This window comes from Uloborus diversus, chromosome 3, assembly GCF_026930045.1.
Source record: "Uloborus diversus isolate 005 chromosome 3, Udiv.v.3.1, whole genome shotgun sequence".
Classification (NCBI taxonomy): Eukaryota; Metazoa; Arthropoda; class Arachnida; order Araneae; family Uloboridae; genus Uloborus; species Uloborus diversus.
In genome coordinates, this window is record NC_072733.1 from 81,388,728 (window position 1) to 81,407,141 (window position 18,414).

The following is an 18,414-nucleotide window of genomic DNA, read 5'->3' on the forward strand; positions in this document are numbered from 1 at the left end:
CTTCTATTCATTTCCCCTTTATTAATGAAACAAAACAGACAGTACTTTTCTTTTATTTTTTCCTGGTCTCAAGAGAGTTCTTAAAAACGACCGGCGAAAGATGAAGAATGTCCGTCGTTGTTTCTTTTTCTTCAGAGTGAATCGCTCATGAATTCTAATTATTTCCCTTGTGCGAAAGCTAAACACTTAAGCACGTGTCTTTGAATTCTTTTTTTTTCTTTCAAAGGCATTCTGGCTGGCACTATTCAAACTCTTTTATCTTTATTCTTAAAAATAGTGTCTGAAAAGTAGGAAAAGATAAGACGCATACCCAAATGGATCTTTTTTATGAGAGAAGATTTTGTTTATAAACGGCAAAAAAACGAGTTTTATCTCGCAAATTGAATTTTAAGCGGAGGAAACGTTTAAAAGTCGAAAAATGGTTAGGTTGTTAAAGAATACAGAATAAAATTTTTAGAAGTACAAGAACTGTAAACAGCTTTACATAATTTATCAGATATAATGCTGAGATAACTTAAAGTTTAGGACTCAGGCAAGAAGACATGAAAAGACAAGGATATGACAGTTAGACCGGGATCCCTCGCCCTTTTTCGTTATTCATTACACTGTTAAAACTACAGGTTGCGTTTGGCACCTGTCAGGGGTGAAACGCTTGTTCACCAGCGGCACCCGATAGAGAGCCGAAATTGCACCCTTAGCGAGGGTGAAAAACTGGCTCCCTTCACCCAACGTGCACCGGAGGTGAAAGATGGTACCCTAGGTGAGAAAAATGGCACCTTTATTGCTTCCTATAGCGATCACCCCCCCCCCCCTCCGTGTTGTGTGAGTTTTTGAACAAAATTGTGTTTTATTTATTTTGATTTATATATTCGACGGCATTTGATCACATTTCAACTTTCGAACATAGTTTAGAAGTGTTCATGATTTTAATTTGTCTGTTCGTGCACTAACTTTCTTACATTCACACTTGGACTGCTCAGTAATTAATATGTTATTGACAATTTTTACTGCATGATCCGTACTGAAAATGAACAGGGAAGGTATTTACTAATCATTTGCCGGAACAATCAGAAATATTAGGTAACATTAGATTAGAATCATGGGAAAATAAAAGCGTTTCATTAACGTTTAAAATTTTAATCGAGCGTAACATATCAATACTTATTATAAGATTCGATATTTGAGTATCCTTATGCGTACAAGATAAATACTAATTTAAAAGCCCTTCTTTCCAATGTCAAGTTTTCCGTCAGATTAAAAATAAAAACGAGTAGATAACTACATTCGCTTCATGCAATAATGCCTAAGAAAGATACGTTAACCAAAACACGATGTGAAACTTATGAGTCAAACACTGAGTGAGAGGAGAGAGATTTCTTTTCACGCGGTTTTTTTTTTTCCCCTCCGTCTTCGCTGCTCTGTTCGTTTCCACTACGTAGTTATTTCATTGAGAAGAAATAGGCATTGGTATATAGGCTGCTCACGTCGATGCATTTTTATTCCGGAATTAGCTATTCAATTATCAGCTGATTTAAACGTTTTTATTTTTAATGTTGTTGTTGTTCAAGATAGTACTGGTAAATAGTTTTAGTAACAGTTTTGCAGGATATAAATAACAAGACATTAAATGTTGAATAAGGTAAACGGAACAATAAGCAGTTTCAACATACTTTAAACACTTTAAATATGTTCGAAACCTCTAAGAGCTACAATATGATCAAATGCCTTTATTTACGCGAGATTTCGAAGATTAATCCACGAAATTTTCAGTTTTGTACTTCATTCAATGTGAAAGTAAATTTCATTGCAACTTCCTTCGTTCTCTATTCAAACTGAAGCTGTCGTTGGACGATAAGTCAGAGCACATGCGCAAAGGAATCGCTCTCTTATTGAATGGTCTTTTAGCACTTTTGTTAACGTCGTTCACCCACTGAGGAACCAAAAGCACCTTAACGACTCTTCCTAGCTTCCGTTGCACCCTGAGGCACCGTTTTTTCACCCTAGTGTGAAATTCTTTACCCCTGTGGCACTCCTGGTTTTAACAGTGTACTAACAAGCTAATTTTCCGTTAGTACCTTCATTTTGTCGAGACGCCCAACATTAGCCAGTACAAAAATTTTGTAAGTGGTAGCTAACAGGGGTAATAAGGACGTAGTTTGTTGATTTGGTGACTATCAAATATTTATAACTAACGGATTTTTTTTAAATAATTTTCATAATAATTTTCTAAATTAGTCGAAAAAAAAAATTTTCCCACAAAATGTACGATTTGATCAAAGATGTCCCACTTTTGCAACATGTACTATTTACGAAGACATGAAATATAATTACTAACCAGCTAAATTTTTTTTCATCAGTTAGTTAATATTTATATAATTTAAGACACACATTGTCCTACAAATTGCGTGGTATGCTTTTCTGGTCCGACACTCCAAAGTTGTAGTACTAATCCCAAATATAAAATAATTACTATCAAATTGAATCTTCGTGAGTATTTTCGTTTAATGAGACGCCCAACAATTTCCTTTGCAAAAATGCTCGATTGTGGTAACTAAGAGGAGGAGCAGGTATATAATATGTTGATTTGATGATAATAAAAAATTTATTACTATAACTGTGTTTTTATTTTTAATTCTCAAAATAATTATTGATATTAACCGAAAAAATATTTGCCCTACAAAATTCAAGATTTTATTAACGAGGTCCCCCCTTTCTAACATGTATCATTAACGAGGTCATGAAATATAATTACTAACTAACTGAATTTTATTTGATCAGTTAGTTAATATTTATATGATTTAACACCCACATTGTCCTACAAATTGCGTGGTACGTTTTGCCGATCCTCCAATGTAATTTGAAATTCATACAACTGAAAATAGATTCATTCACTACATTTTGCTATTGGAGTTCAGTTATATTAGTACGCATGCGCACATAATTGTTTACTGTGTATTAGGTATTTCACGTTGGAGCCGACCATAACCGTGCTAAGTTATTTTATGTTGACTACGTATTTATCGCTCTGAAATAATTTCAACTACTTTGTGAATTGCTACAAAATAATGGAGTGTTTTTTATGCAATATATTGTGCGACAACCCTCGCCTTCGAGAGAAACGCGAAGAAATCAAGAAATTTTCCCAAGATATTTTGCTTTCTTGTCGAAATTTTCTATCAGCTCGAAAGCATCATAATCACAAATATTGTAATGTCGTACTACCGGAAAATTGAAATGACGACATAGTCGGGTATCATTCATCTTGCTATAAAGAATTAAGAGTGAAATCAAAATATTTATATTAGTATTTCCATGATAAAATTATTTCTATTTTTTTTAAACAATCATTTTAGTAAATACATTATACTTTACAAATATGTCTAACAAATTTTGAGTATAATGCATATAGTACAGTAAAATTAGGCCAAAAAATGGCCAAACCCAAACATCTAAAAAAAAAAGTTAAAACCTGTTGCAAATTACTTCTTACCCTTCCAGCAAAAAGGGGTAAAAAGTCCCAGCACTTTGCGCGTCGGGTTTTGGGGGAAAGGGGGGGGGGGCGAAATAATCCTCTTTTTAAATAAAAATAATTTCTATTACTTAAAAAAAATATTCAAAACTCACAGAAACCACTCTATAATAGTAAAATAATAAAATCTCACAGAACGAATTCTATTTAACTAGAGTGCACAGACGGGGGGGGGGGGGCGGAGGGGGGTGTCCATGGTGCAAATTGCGTCATTGGAATTTTTAAGGCAGTTTTTTCAAGGGGTATTTCTTTCTTTTTTGATGGCTTTTATTCTGGATGGGTACTTTGTCACACTTAAGGGGTGCGCCATCGCTTGGGGGGGGGGGAGACCCTGAATTTGCATTCTAATGCAATCTAAATGAAGAAGATACTGATCAAGATGAGAGTGATACTAGCAGCGACGATGACGAATATTTGTCTGATGAATCAGATAAAAATTAATTTATTTTTTGTGTAAAAGTAAAAAATTTTTTTTTTATATAAGATAATAAAGTTGATTAATTTCAATAAATATATTTTCACTTTACGTTATGTTTCACATAGGAAAACGAAAATAACAAGTATTGTAGGACTAGAGATATACCTGTTTTCTCGTAGGACATTGTTTTATTTGGACACAAAACACACTAATCTATCACGTGATATTAGTGTCCTACGGTTACCAAAAACAAAAATGGTCCTGTGGTATTGACAACTTTAGAGTGTTGGACCAGAAAAGCATACCACGCAATTTGTAGGACAATGTGTGTCTTAAATTATATAAATATTAACTAACTGATCAAAAAAAATTCAGCTGGTTAGTAATTATATTTCATGTCTTCGTAAATAGTACATGTTGCAAAAGTGGGACATCTTTGATCAAATCGTACATTTTGTAGGACAATTGATTTTCGGCTAATTTAGATAACTATTATGAGAAATATTTAAAAATAACCAGTTAGTTATTAATATTTGATAACCACCAAATCAACAAACTACGTCCTTATTACCCCTGTTAGCTACCACTTACAAAATATTTGTACTGGCTAATGTTGGGAGTCTCGACAAAATGAAGCTGCTAACGGAAAATTAGCTTGTTAGCAATGAATAACGAAAAAGGGCGAGGTATCCCGGTCTAAGTGGTTTAAATATGAAATGCGGAGACAAGTGGGGTAAAAAGATTTAAAAAAAAAAAAAACTGGGTTTCTTTTTTGGTGTTATTTGACATTGCATTAAGGAAGAAACATTACATAAAATTTCAGGAAGAAAAAATCGATTTAAATAGTCTTGCGACAATTTCTTTTTGATATGCATTTATGACCCTTTTACCAGATGAGATGGAGTGAAGTTAGTAGTATATAAGGTAAAGTGTTCACAGTGAAAATGCAGATATAAAACCGGTACAAATAAACCAGGGGTTCCCAACCTGTGGGTCGCAATATTATTCCTATCATATCATTGCATAGTTGAAAAATTGAAATATGTAGGGGGGAATGGCATCATTTTAGAGTAACATCAGTCCTTGAGCGCAATGGCGAATCCAGGAGGAGGGCTATTGGACGACAGCAACCCCCCTCCCTCTCATGCTAGAGAACCTGATCCTCTAACGTCCTCTGAAATTATCTTAAGCTTTGGTTTAAGAACAATCTCCACAAATTTCCGCAAAAAGAGTCCCGAAGTTACTTTTTCTAACATCATCCAAAACCGTTTTTGGAACTTCGATTTCAAATAACTTCTGCGAGAAAATTTTCTAAACTCCAATCCTTATCAAGAAAGGTGTGCTGTAGTTTTCTTTTTTAAACTTGACTTTTGAAATGTTACGAAGAAGAATTCTGAACCCCATCCCGTCATTTAACTTCATCAAAAAAAAAAAAGCATTTTAATTTCGAAAACAAATTCTAGGGGAGTGCCTGCTGTTACGTACGAACCTCCAGCTGAGAGTTACTTCGAAAACAACACCTAAGCAACTTATTATTACGAATGAGTGGCAACACGCTAAGTAAGGCGAGTAAGAACTATGTACGACCACGTTGTTGAACGGGGTTCTTTAAGTACGACATAATAGTACGTTTGAATTTATTTATGTTCATATGACTTGTGTAATCATTATTGTTCATTTTTGTAAATAAATAGCCTCAAGAGTTTTTGCTCCTGGATTTTTAAAGTACGACGCAACATCTGCTGTTCCTCTTCACATAAAAGTTCATATAATATTTCGTTTTGGGGGCTTAAATTTCAAAAATATAATAATAATCTCAGGATGAGGGTCCCCGAACATATCCACTTCTCATAAAATATAACTTGCTATTCTGTTTGTTGAACTTAAATTTTAAAAAATTTCCTTGTGAACACCCGAAATCCTCTCTTCCCCTACGCGTCATTAAACTCGTCTAAAATTTTGTTTTTGGAACTTGAATTTCGAAAAAACTCCTCGGGAGGGGAGGATTTAAATCCAAACCTTTTCCCTAATGTTTACAATATGGCCTATAATTGCATTTTTAGAATCGCAAATTCAAAAATTTTCCGGAGGATAGGTGGCCCGAACCCCTTTTTTTCTCTTAACAGTCACTAAGATAGCCAACAACTAACCTTATTCAGGACATATAATTTTCATAAACTTAGAGAGCATCTCCGATCCATCTTCCCTCTTCCCCATCGTTATAAATCGTCTAAAACTTCATTTTTAGGACTTCAAGACATTTCAAAGACCGTCTTCGAGCTTCAACCGTTCATAAAAGTCCCTGAACCTCCTCCTCCGAATATCACCAGAGATCGTGTAAACTGCAATTTTATCACTACAATTTCAAACAATTTCCAGGGGAAGACCATTACGAATGATACACATACTGTAGATTCTTATTGCTAATTCTCTTTCTCCACTTATATAATGCAATTCTCTTAATTTGATTACTTACATGCTAGTAATGACACCTCCCCCTCCCCACATTCAAGCATAAATCTGGACTCTCTGGCTATATATCCGTTTATAAAAAATTGAGAGTCTTCGAAACGCCATCCTCCCAATTTTTTGTTCTCGCTGTGGCCTTGTTAAAAGAAAATGCATTCATTCACTTCAATGAAAGTTGGAGAAAACCAAATCTTGCATTCGCCACTGCTAGGACGCATGAATTTTGAAAGTACAGAAATGCATGTTTAACATTATCGACATTACATATATTTTTTTATTCTGCAATTATGGTAGAAATTTAAAAAAAAAACATTAAGCTTGAATAAAATATCTCAAGCACCTTGAGCTATTATGTTAAAAATGCGCAATGTCTGAGCCGAAGCAGAAATTCACACAAATATACATATTTATGTATATAGGGGACACATAGGGGGTCGCGAAGCGTAAAAGGTTGGGAACCACTGAAATAAACAAATTCAAAAGTTCTCAAAGCAGATAGTTATTTGAAATAAATCGACTTTATTTTAATAAGTTACAAATGTATTATGTCTTCTACGGTCAAATAGTCTCATCAAGAATTTTAATAATACAGTAAACTCTCGATTATCCGCGGAATAGGGAGGCGCGGTAATCGCGGATAAGCGAAAACCGCGGATAATCCGCATAATATGTAAAATAAAATACTTAGTGTATACCGTAGCTAAAAAATATTAATAGCACTCTCACATACATCCTTATATATTACTAGCTGACCCAGCCACACGTTGCTGCGGCCTGAGAATGGAAATACACTCCATTCTCAGCCTGTTTGTGAAAAGTGCAACACCACGAAGGACTTACGCGAGAGAGCTGAAATTTGCCGGAAAAGTAAAGTACGGCATGATATGCAAATGATTAGAATTGCAGACCGGTAGCGCATGCGTATGCTGAGCAGCGCCCTCTGAACGGAGGATCGAACCGAATATAAATAGACAGTAGTAGCGAGATGCATATGATTATCGGTGGTTATATGCTAGAGTAAACGTTGACTGAATCTTTACTATGCCTCTTCGACGAAAGAAAGCGAAATTTGAGCACATTTCGGAGTTTGAACGGGGCAGAATCGTCGGCCTTCGTGAAGCTGGATTGTCTTATCGTACAGTAGCCGCTCGTGTGCAGCGTAACAGCAGCACAATCATGCGTGTTTGGAAGCAGTGAACGGACGAGGGTCGAACAGCTCGGAAATCCGGGAGTGGGCCCCGAAATGTGACGTCAGCTCGGGATGACAGACACCTGGTGCGTATGGCGCTGACGGACCGCATAGCTTCTTCTAGACAATTGGCAGCACAGTGGTCAACAGCTACAGGTGTTTCATTGTGTGCTTCATCAATTCGGAGACGTCTGCTGCAGCATGGACTGCGCGCAAGGATTCTTTTATACAGATTCCTCTCACGCAAAACCATCGCCGACTGCGGCTACAATGGGCCAATGTGCATAGGAGCTGGCGTGCTGATTAGCAGCAGGTCGTCTTTTCTGACGAATCCCGCTTCAATTTGTGGAACCATGATGGTTGAATTCGTGTCAGGCGCTATGCCGGTGAACAGCACATTCCGGAGTGCATTATCGAACGCCACAGTGGGCGAACACCCGGAGTTATGGTCTGGGGTGCCATAGCATATCATGGACGATCACAATTGCTACAAATCGTGGGCAATTTGAACAGTACCCATACATAAACGAAGTTTTACAGCCCCAAGCTATTCCTTTCCTGCAAGGATTGCCAGGGGCTGTATTCCAGCAGGATACTGTCCGTCCACATGTCGCCAGGACTGTCAAATCCTACCTTGACTCACAGCAGAGACAGCTTCTTCCTTGGCCTGCATATTATGTCACCGATTGAACATGTGTGGGATTTTGTTGGGCGGTGTCTCGCTCGTGATCCTCGTCCTGTTGCTTCGACAGACGAACTTTGATTGCGCATACAAACAATATGGAGTTCTCTTCTGCAAGCAGATATTAAAACATTGTTTCACTTCATGCCGAGTGGTGTAGCAGCTTTTTATTGCGGCGCGTGGCGGCCAAACAAAATACTAATTTCTATCTCTTTTTATTGTTTGTTTGATTTGAAAATATAATCATTTATTTGTACCATTACCACTCAACTGTGTATTAAATTTCATTCAAATACGATGCTTCTTCATGGTGTTGCAGTTTTCACAAACAAGAGTATGTATTCAGGCAACTGGAACACTTACAGTGTTCTAAACGTGTACCGATTATTTGCAGTGTTGAATTTCATGTAATGAACAAGAAAAACAAATTCGTCTATTTTAAATTAACATTATTTTATTAGCCACGAATGTTGTTCAGTGATCAATATTTTTAGTCCCTACGAAATGCATGTTAGAGGCGGAAAAGATTTCGTTGCCTAATGGAGCCGCTTATCAACCCTGCGTCCCATAGCCACTATTGAAAAGCAGATCTTCAGCAATAATGTTCAAAAAAATAAAATAATTTTCAGAGTAATTACTGGCAAGTTTAAACTACAGGTATAACCAAGGTATCTTTTATATCCTTTTCTGGTTAAAATTCCTCGGCATCATTTTTCACCCGAAGAGACACATATTCATAAATAAACAAGCAACTGCATAACACATTTTGATATTTTATGAAACTCACCAGTTTAAGAAAAGATGTTCGTACGATAAGGTGAGATTTTGTCTTTTATGGAAAAAAATATTGTTTGTGAAACAAAATGCACTCAAACTTAATTTTAAAATAAAAATCTCAATTGAGAAAATGTTTCATCGTGAATTCAATCATATTAATCCAACGGTTTTTGTTTTTAGATGAATCAAAAAAGAGTTGCTTCTTCATTAGGAAAGTAAGATTGCTTCGTAAAGGAAAAGATGACTACGCAGAAAATCTGTGGGCTCCGAAATGCGATATTCAAGGGCATTATGAAGCTAAACAACACAAGAAAAACAAGTATGGGCAGTTAAACAACTCTTCATTACTTGGTCAGTACAAATCCCATACTGTTGGGGTTAAATTTTAGGTCAATTAACCGGCTTAACAGTCAGTTTTTAAAATAGAAGATTGGATGCATTGGAATCTATACCGCGTTCTTGGAAAAGATAGACTGTAGAGATGTAATGCTCCATTTGGCGACGTCAATCACGTGTCTGGCTTGGATAAGAGCAAATTGCTGCCAACCAGACTGCGAATGCGAATCGATTTACTTTTTTTTTAATTCCAGAAAAAATAAACAAATGTGGCATAATGGCAGGGCCGGACTGGGCAATCGGGCGGTCGAGCGATCGTCCGAAGGGCCGGTGGGTAGCGGGGCCGGTTGCGATTCGTGGTTTACTCGCAACACTCTCTTAATGAATACAAGTTTGAAGGACCACCGTCAAATTTGGTGGCGCCTGAACCATGCCTATGTTTAATAGAGGCTTGGGAGGCAATCAGATACTGGATATAGATTTAATATCAATAGTACCCATGAGGTAATTTATGAATGTACGCAAAGTCAGGGTTGACGAGAGCCAAGGCTGTTGGTTTTCCGGCCTCTTATTCTCATTAAAACTGTCTGGCATGGCCTCTCGCCGGCCCTGAGTGTACTTCAGGGCCGACTTCGAAGCAATATACATGGTGCTACCTCCCCGCCCTTTTTCAGAATTCCATTCCAATTCTAATTTAGAGATGCTCAATAAAGGAAGGCCTTCGCAGTCTTAAAATTAAAATAGTAATAATAAATGAACAAATTGAATTATATATATATATATATATATATAGATATATATATTTATATATATATATAGATATATATATTTATATATATATAGATATATATATTTATATATATATATATATATATATATATATATATATATATATATATATATATATATATATATATATATATATATATATATATATATATATATATATATATAATCTTCTGTGCGGATGTTTGTCACCATAAGGCTTTTTTAAACGGCTGGACCGATTTTGTTCAAATTTTTTGCGTGTAATTAAGTTGTGGCAAGCATGGTTTCGAAGTGCGATGGATCGAATCGGAAACGTTTTTGTTAATTAATTCATTTAAACATTGGATGGTTATATCTCCCAAATGATTAATATTTATTTTAACCTATTGTTGAGCGAGAACTGAAATAAATATTTAACCCGTTGTCAAAGGACAATAAGAAAGCCAGCTCTGCTTTTTGTGATAAAATTTCCTACGTGATAATGTCAATTGAGGACAGATAAAACGTAGAGAGAGAGTGAAGCCTTCATTTCTTGAAAGAAACGATTTTAGGTCCCGTGATATATTTTAAAGTAAAGTACTGGAAGAGAAATCGGATTTCTTTCACTAGGTTCACACAAAACGCGTATTTTTCGTCATAATTAAACCATGTGATCGGATTGGTGCTTTAGGTTTTCCTAACCAAATGATCGGATAGTATCGTACGAAGCAACATTTGTTTCTCGGCTCAAATCCATCGGAATTTTGGCCCCAATGCCAAGGATACTTTAATAACTATCAAACTAATCAGTACATTATTGAAGAAAAAGATGGTGGAATTTAAAGACGAAACAAATTTTATTTTCGTCCAGATAAATTACAACAGGGTAGTTCTGTACACAAAAGATCATTGCAGCGGAAGATTTTTATCTTTGGTGAAAAGAAAAAATTGGCAATTTAAAAAGATCATTCAAGTACGCAACAAGAGATGGTAAGTGAGACAAATGCTTAGCGAGACAGCGGGATTTAAAAGTTTTCGTTCAAAACATCGGACCGCTAATCAATCGGAGTTCGCTTTGCTCACTGATCGGCTGGATTACCGTAACATGGTAGCGTGGCGACTTTGGCTACAAACAATAGAGTTGCGGGATTATTTGTTTACATTTTAATGCAACTAATAATATAATTTATTGTATTTTTTTATTTATTTGGCGAAATATTTTAAATTGCAAAGAATTGTTTTTGGTTTTAGTCATTTTAGTTGAAGAATGTGTTTATTTTCATCGAGAGGGTGGAGGAGGGGGTGGGAGTAATTTTCGCCTATTCAGCTAACTATTTTTACCTTTATCATTTTTAAACGATATCTTTTCTATTGTTTTATTCTTTTTCATATGGCGGACGTTGCAGTGGGATTGCCCGTTTGTTCTAGATGGGTAGTTAGTTTCTTACACTTAATATCTGAGGACGCTTTTTATCCTTTGAGTATGGCTGAAGGAACAAACCATCAAGTACGGGAGAAAAAAATATAGTTAATAAAACAACTGCTCAGTGGGCATTAGATAAATCATGTTGTAATAAATATGCAAAATTTTAAAAGATAGGGTCCTAATCTTAAAATAGAATCATCCAAAATTATGTACTATTAAGATTATCTAATTAACGATTCCCGAACGTACGTTTCAAACTTTTTTCAACAAAAATAAATAGTCTAGTGTAAACTCGCGGAGAAATTCATTTTGAAAAAATGAATTGATGAATAAAAGTAATAGCTTAAAAAGGCCACGACATATTTAAATCTTTAACTGTTTGCATAAAATATCATCACGAAAATCACAGCTAAATCGAAAAAAACACAGGAGCCACCAAAAATCGAAATATAATTTGAAAAGAAAAAAAAATGTTAAAATACAGTGGGAGATTTTGTAAATATTCCAAAGAACATACACAAAAAGTGTTTGAATGTGGAAAAAAAATTAAACAAGAGATCCAGGAGATAGGATTTTCAGAATAAAAAAAAGTTGAAAAAAGACCTAAGGTTTCACTGAAAAGTACATTACAGTAGTCCAAAATGCTAAAAGTTCTTTTTATTGGGGCCGCAGACGGCTTTATATTCTAAATGGACAAAAAATACTAGGCTGTACAAACCAACCAAAGCTGTCCAATGGTTTTGAAGAAGAAAAATAGAACGTGGGTTTTCCACCACAGTTTCAACAATAATTAGAATAAATAAGAGAGGATAAACCGTATTCCTTCATTTTAAGTCACCAAAGGTAGCATAGAAGTGTGTTTTTGAAGCTTCGATTTTGGAAGCATACCGGGGAGAGTTTCCAAACCTCACAATTGCAACCAACAACTGTGAAAAAATTCAATTTTGATAAAGAAGACTAGAAACTCCCCTTCCTCATCATTATTTAAAGCTTTGACTTGCAAAGAATACCAGGGGATCCCGAACCCCACAATTGCAACCTACAATTGCGTATGTAGCATTTCAATTTCGAGAAACTCCCAGGATAGAACCTCCCTCCCCCGTAAACCTTACAAACGTTCCTTCCCATCATTAAAGATCAACTAAACGTTCGTTTACGGGCAGCACTTCTAAACAATGTCTGGGGGAGAGCTCTTCAACCCCCTCTTCTCCTAATATCATTGGAGATCATCTAAAACAGCGTTTCAGGAATTTCAGGTTCGAAAAATTGTCGGGGTTTCCAAACCTGTCCTCTCACGAACAGTAGTACAAAAGATAGACTAATTTCAAGTTTCAAACTTTCAAACTTCAAAGACACTAATTTCGGCAAATTTGCGGGAAGAACCTCTCCCCCCCCAGAAAGGGCTTCCATATCCCCCCTCCCCCCAAAAATACCAAAGTGGCAAACTTTCTAGCAACCTATTTACTTACTCTCAGTCTACCTTTTCTGTGAACAGAGTGTGCGTAGACATAGGATGATTGGAAATCAGCTCTGGTACTATTTATTACGCGAAAGAACAGGCGACATTTAAAGTTGAAAACGCAATTCCTAGTGATAAGGACCATTAAGAGTAACCTTGGTCATCAAAATAGCGCCAAAGCTCCAGTAGTGTCTAAGGACCACTATTATCATGATTTGCTGTGATGACGTTAATTTCTAGTTCTATGAGAGCCTCCCAAATTGTGCACAGGCGTTCGAATTTTGTGTGTTACGACGCTATAAACAAACATAGATGTGTAGTTAGGGGGTTGTTTGGCAACTGACTTATAAAATTGTTTTATAAGATAAAATTAATAATAAACAAAGTTAAGTTCAAAATGTTGCCGTTTAATTTCAGGAAATTTCAGGAAGTATTCTACATAGACGATTCCTTTTTAAGAGTTTTAGTTTCAAAATTATATATTTGACAGTAAGTAAAGACAATAAAACTAACCGGTAAAGATGCGCGTGTTATAATATTTGAGACTAGAGCACTGAAAATTTCACCCCGGTTGGGGTACGATACATTAAACAATGATTCTATACCGTAATATTCTCTTTATTTCACGTCCGCCATATGGAAAATTTGTTGCAAAGATGCAAAATATATTGTGAGAAGGGACAGTAACTAGACATTTAACCAGAGTTTTTTTTAAACGTAATTTTAATATAAATCAAATTTTATTTTTATTACTCCTTGTGTGAATCTTAAACAAGAAATCGATCATTAAATTATCAAAATAATTACTTTTTTAAAAGTTATGTTTCGAGAACCTAAAATAAAAAAAAGAAAAGAATTCATGTAATCATGGGCCACGTCGATAACCATTATCACTAAACCAGGATAGTTGAATTCGAAATCTTAACCAGAAATTTGTAAAGTAAGGGAATGTGAGGCAAAGTGAAATAGATAAGATTACTTACCTTTTTCAAAGTGAACAAATTAGAAAATTGTTTTTAAAATTTAAGTACATAAAGGAAGAACACTACTTTTTTTCATGAAAATTGCATTGAAACAATAATTTTTTATTTTAAGCTGTAAATTTGTTCTCCAAACTTTTATTAGAGTGTTAAGTGCTTTTTTTCTGGGGGGGGGGGGGCTCGATTTAGGAGATCTTCATGGTATTTGGGGGGGGGGGCTTACTCTTAGAAGGATGGGTACCCCTGGTATTACCACACAATAGTTACACTTAATTGAAGAATAACAACGGTATTCCGTATTGTCCAACTATTTAATAATTCTTGCACTACCTATGTATACTTAATTTTCCAGAAACTTTTGCTTTGGTCAGTCCGGAAATAGACTTTTTGGTTACGAAGAAAGAGATGCGTCAGAGCCTATGGCATGCCGTAAGTAAAAAATGTCTTATTTTCATTTGACGATTAGAATAAAACTCATTTTTTTATGTATCATAGCATAAAGGAAAAAAATTCAACTATTTTACGGATATTATTTTTAAAAAACTACCTTCACAAAGCATTTTCTCTTGCATATACTCATTTCTTGTCTTTCAGCTTTTCAATTGCTAGATGAGAAAAATACTGATGCTAAAAATTGTGCTTGTTGCAATTTAAACATTACAATTCGGAAGTAATTTTTACAAATTACTTAGTTCTGAGTTTTTCAAAAACAAATTTAATTTAACCCACTATTGTTTAAAATACTGACTTGATAATACACTGCAAAAAATAATTGTTGTTTTTATAGTAATATACTGTTTTTTCTTACAGTTTAATACTGCTCAGCTAAATAACAGAGAAAAACTAAAAATGTTTTAGATTGCGCAAACCGATGCGCAAAAGGTTTTCTTTCATACGGGAAGAGAAACTAATGAATTCAAGGTATTGGCAGCCATGTTTTTTGATAATTCGGGTGTGCTGAGCCAGGACTGTTCAGCTGTAATCAAAGTTTAAGGTAAGTGCTAGTTATATTATTCATTCCCTTTTCCTCAAAATGTAGTTTTCTTTATCATCGAGAATGTATGTAAAATAACAGTGTTTATTTTGAAATCGCTATTCGTATCCCAATATTCGTTGATATTGACTTTGCAATTTCTTATAGTTGCTAACTAAGTTGTAGCGATTGCTTTATAGCAAAAATCCGAGTAGTTGTTGCGATTCTGAATATTTTACTGCACGTATGATAGTTTTTAAACATTTTCTGAAACTCAAATTTTATTTAAAAATAAATAAATTCCTTTCTTGATCGTATTTAAAGTTATTAGATTATTAAATTTTGTATACGATTGTATTTTGTGTTATATACTATGTCAGTACTTAAAATTTAAATTTTTATGTTCTCTAGTGAATTTTTAGCATATCGCGATTGACTTCATTCTTCTGTTTTTTTTTTTTTTTTTTTTCCTTTCTTATGTTTAGTTTTAAATTCTTTAACATTTTGCATTTAACCATTTTATTGAAAAACATTACGTTATAGCGTCAGTAACTTTTATATTCTGTACATAATTCGATGAATAAAATGTAAAAAAACAAAACAACGTGACAGAGAGACATGCAAACAGTATCAAATTTACTGATATTTTTTGTTGAAGAATTTGACACTGGAAATACAATACTCTGATGTCTGAACAACTCAAAATTCTCTGAAATCTGGAGCCAGCTTTCATACTTATTGATCGAAACTAAAATAATAATAATTAAAAAAATCCCCAATGAAGCACTCAAACTTAAAAAAAAATAAGCATCTTAAGATACAAACACGAAACCCTTGTGTTTTAAAAGTTTTATATTTGCGTCAGCAGGAAATTAAAGTTTTACTTCAGGAAAATTGCATTAGTACCATTGAAACTTGTGAACATAAAAATAATTTTAGAAACTATATTCAAAGGCACTCGATTGGAGGTCACGGGAAGTCTTTATGACCTCCCCAAAAATGTCATATTGGGAAAATTTTGTCCGGCTATTCGGAAAATTTGGGGACATAATATTAATGTTGCAATTTTTGAATTCTCGAATGTCCAAATTTCATTATATATTGTACTTAATTGTGTGTACTTAATGTGTGCATTCACCAGTATTTTATTAATCGGCAAATATGTAAGTTCCATTTGGCAAATTGAGATTATTCGACTTCCCAACATATTTAAGTTCAGGTCGTACCTGATATATTTTAAAATTTTCAGCTTTTCATTTCTGATTTGGCAGTGTTTCGTTCTCGTCAAAATTACATCTTTTTAATTTAAAGTAGAATATTTACATTATTATGCATTGTTTGTCATATTTTATTCGCTTTGAAGGGCATGCTCATTTAGAAAAGTAGATGCTCAAGAACTACAGTAAAATTTGAAACTCTTGTAACCTTGAAACTCATCAGTTTCCTTACATTTTAACTTTTAGAACACTTTGAGTCTTAAAGTTTGGCATCAACGCGTTCATGATGAAAACAAAAAGTATATTATAAATACTGAAACTGGCCGTGGTAGCCTGATCGGTAAGGCATTGGACTCGGGACCGGAGGGTCTCGGGTTCGATCCTCGCTGGTCGAAGACCCACCGTCGTCATTAAAGGGGACTGGGCGACGTTAAATATGCTCGTGGTCTCAATGTCCTCCAAGTGAAACGATACCTCTGGGGGTGCTAGCACCAGGTAGCTATTAGCTCTTGGACTAGTTCTAAATTCTCATTAACTGTTCGATCCGGTGATGGTGCTGCCATCTATCGGTATATAAAATAATGGAGGCAAGGCACTTAGTATGCAGTCCTCGACATAAATACAGTTGTAGTCAGTTGTGATTCTGAATAGGAATAGGAAATACTGAAACGTGTGATTCTGTACTTCACTGTTTTTTACTGCATATCAAAAGTAAAAATATGTCAGATTGTTATCCGAATCGGAGAATTTCGTTTAAACCTGTAACGGAGATTCAAGCCAACGCCGAGTAAGATCTTTTGCATTTAAATACGATGGGTTCCTTAGCAGTTGAGTGCTTTAAGGGGGGAGGGGAATTATTTTCACAATAATAGACTATTTTTCAAGAAACTTTCCGGTTTATTTCTTAAAGAAGAAAAGTGAAGTTTAAGAACACTTTGCCAGGTTTCAAAAGATAACAGAGAGATTTGCGGCAAAGCTCCGATAACGGAAAGGAATTTCTGAACTCCCGGTTTGAAATTTACCTTAGCGACCAAAGCATAAGAATCGAAAAAAAAAACCAACAAATCCTCTAGTTAACAAAGTAGCGTCATAGACAAGGGCGGCCACATAGGGGGCAAGGGGGGGCTCGAGCCCCCCCCCCCTTTGAAATTAGAACTTCTTTGCTTTTGGTAATTTTTTCTTTGCAAAAATGTAAAAACATTTATTCTCCAGCTATCAATGAATAAGTTATTAAAATTGAAATATTTTAATGACTCCAATCTGTCCTAAAATCGGGTTGCATGGAGAAAATACCCACTTAACCCATGGGAAAAATATCTGAGCCCCCCTTACAATTTTGCATATGGGCGCCCTTGGTCATAGAACACTAAGTCAATACTAATGAATGGAAACTTGTAAATGAATCGGGTTGGCCTTAGCAGTTTTGAGCCGTAGCAGCTATGTACTTCCACTACTTACGGACTAGAGCGACTTTAAAAGGAAAAACCAAAACCTTTATTGAGCTATTTGCGGGAAGAAAGCCATCTATTAAACAAATCCTTTTTTGAGCTATTTGAGAGAAGAAAGCCATCTATTACACACTCCCGTGTTTTTTTTTTTTTTTTTTTTTTTTTTTGACTGTATTTCGTATATTGGACTTCCAAAACAGAAAATAAACAAGTTGGATATGAGAGCTCAACAAGAGTAATGGTAGGATATGCGTTTCGTATGAAAGGTTACAGAATTTGGGATCTCAAAAATCGCGAAGTGACAGAAACGCTGAATGTTAAATTCGATGAAAATAAATTCTGGTCGACTCCCCCCCCCCCTCCCAGGAGCGGGAAACAGAGGGACACAGTCTTATTTGACTACTGAGTAAATCTGAAGTAGAAGAAGAATATCCTGAAAATCATAAAATAGCATGTTGGGAATTACATGGGTTAAAGAAAGTCCAAGGCAAAGTAAAGAAAGCAGGGATATGTATTATTCTATTGACACGACGGCGACGGTTCTAAAGTCCGAATCGTGAAGCCGAGGTTTATTGTTCTAATAATAACATTGAATACGACCCAAAATATTTTAATTTCACTTGTGATGGTAACTCAAGAAAAGTTTCAGATTCTTATGAAGATAAGGGGGATAATTCAAGTAAGGTAGAAGCTAACATTTCCGAGATTTAAGATTGGCAAAACGTAATGGCTCAAGAAATTCAGGTGACATGAGAAAGAAACGT

At 35.1% G+C, this 18,414-nt stretch overlaps 1 protein-coding gene across 1 annotated transcript in view; it reads left to right on the forward strand.

The window, feature by feature from the left end:
* Window positions 1-18,414, forward strand: part of LOC129218820 (uncharacterized) — an 86,199-nt gene that overhangs the window by 27,683 nt on the left and 40,102 nt on the right. The window contains exons 3-4 of the mRNA XM_054853142.1: window positions 9,245-9,383; window positions 14,365-14,441. Coding sequence (XP_054709117.1) covers window positions 9,245-9,383; window positions 14,365-14,441 — 216 coding nt within the window. The remainder of the gene's footprint in view (window positions 1-9,244; window positions 9,384-14,364; window positions 14,442-18,414) is intronic.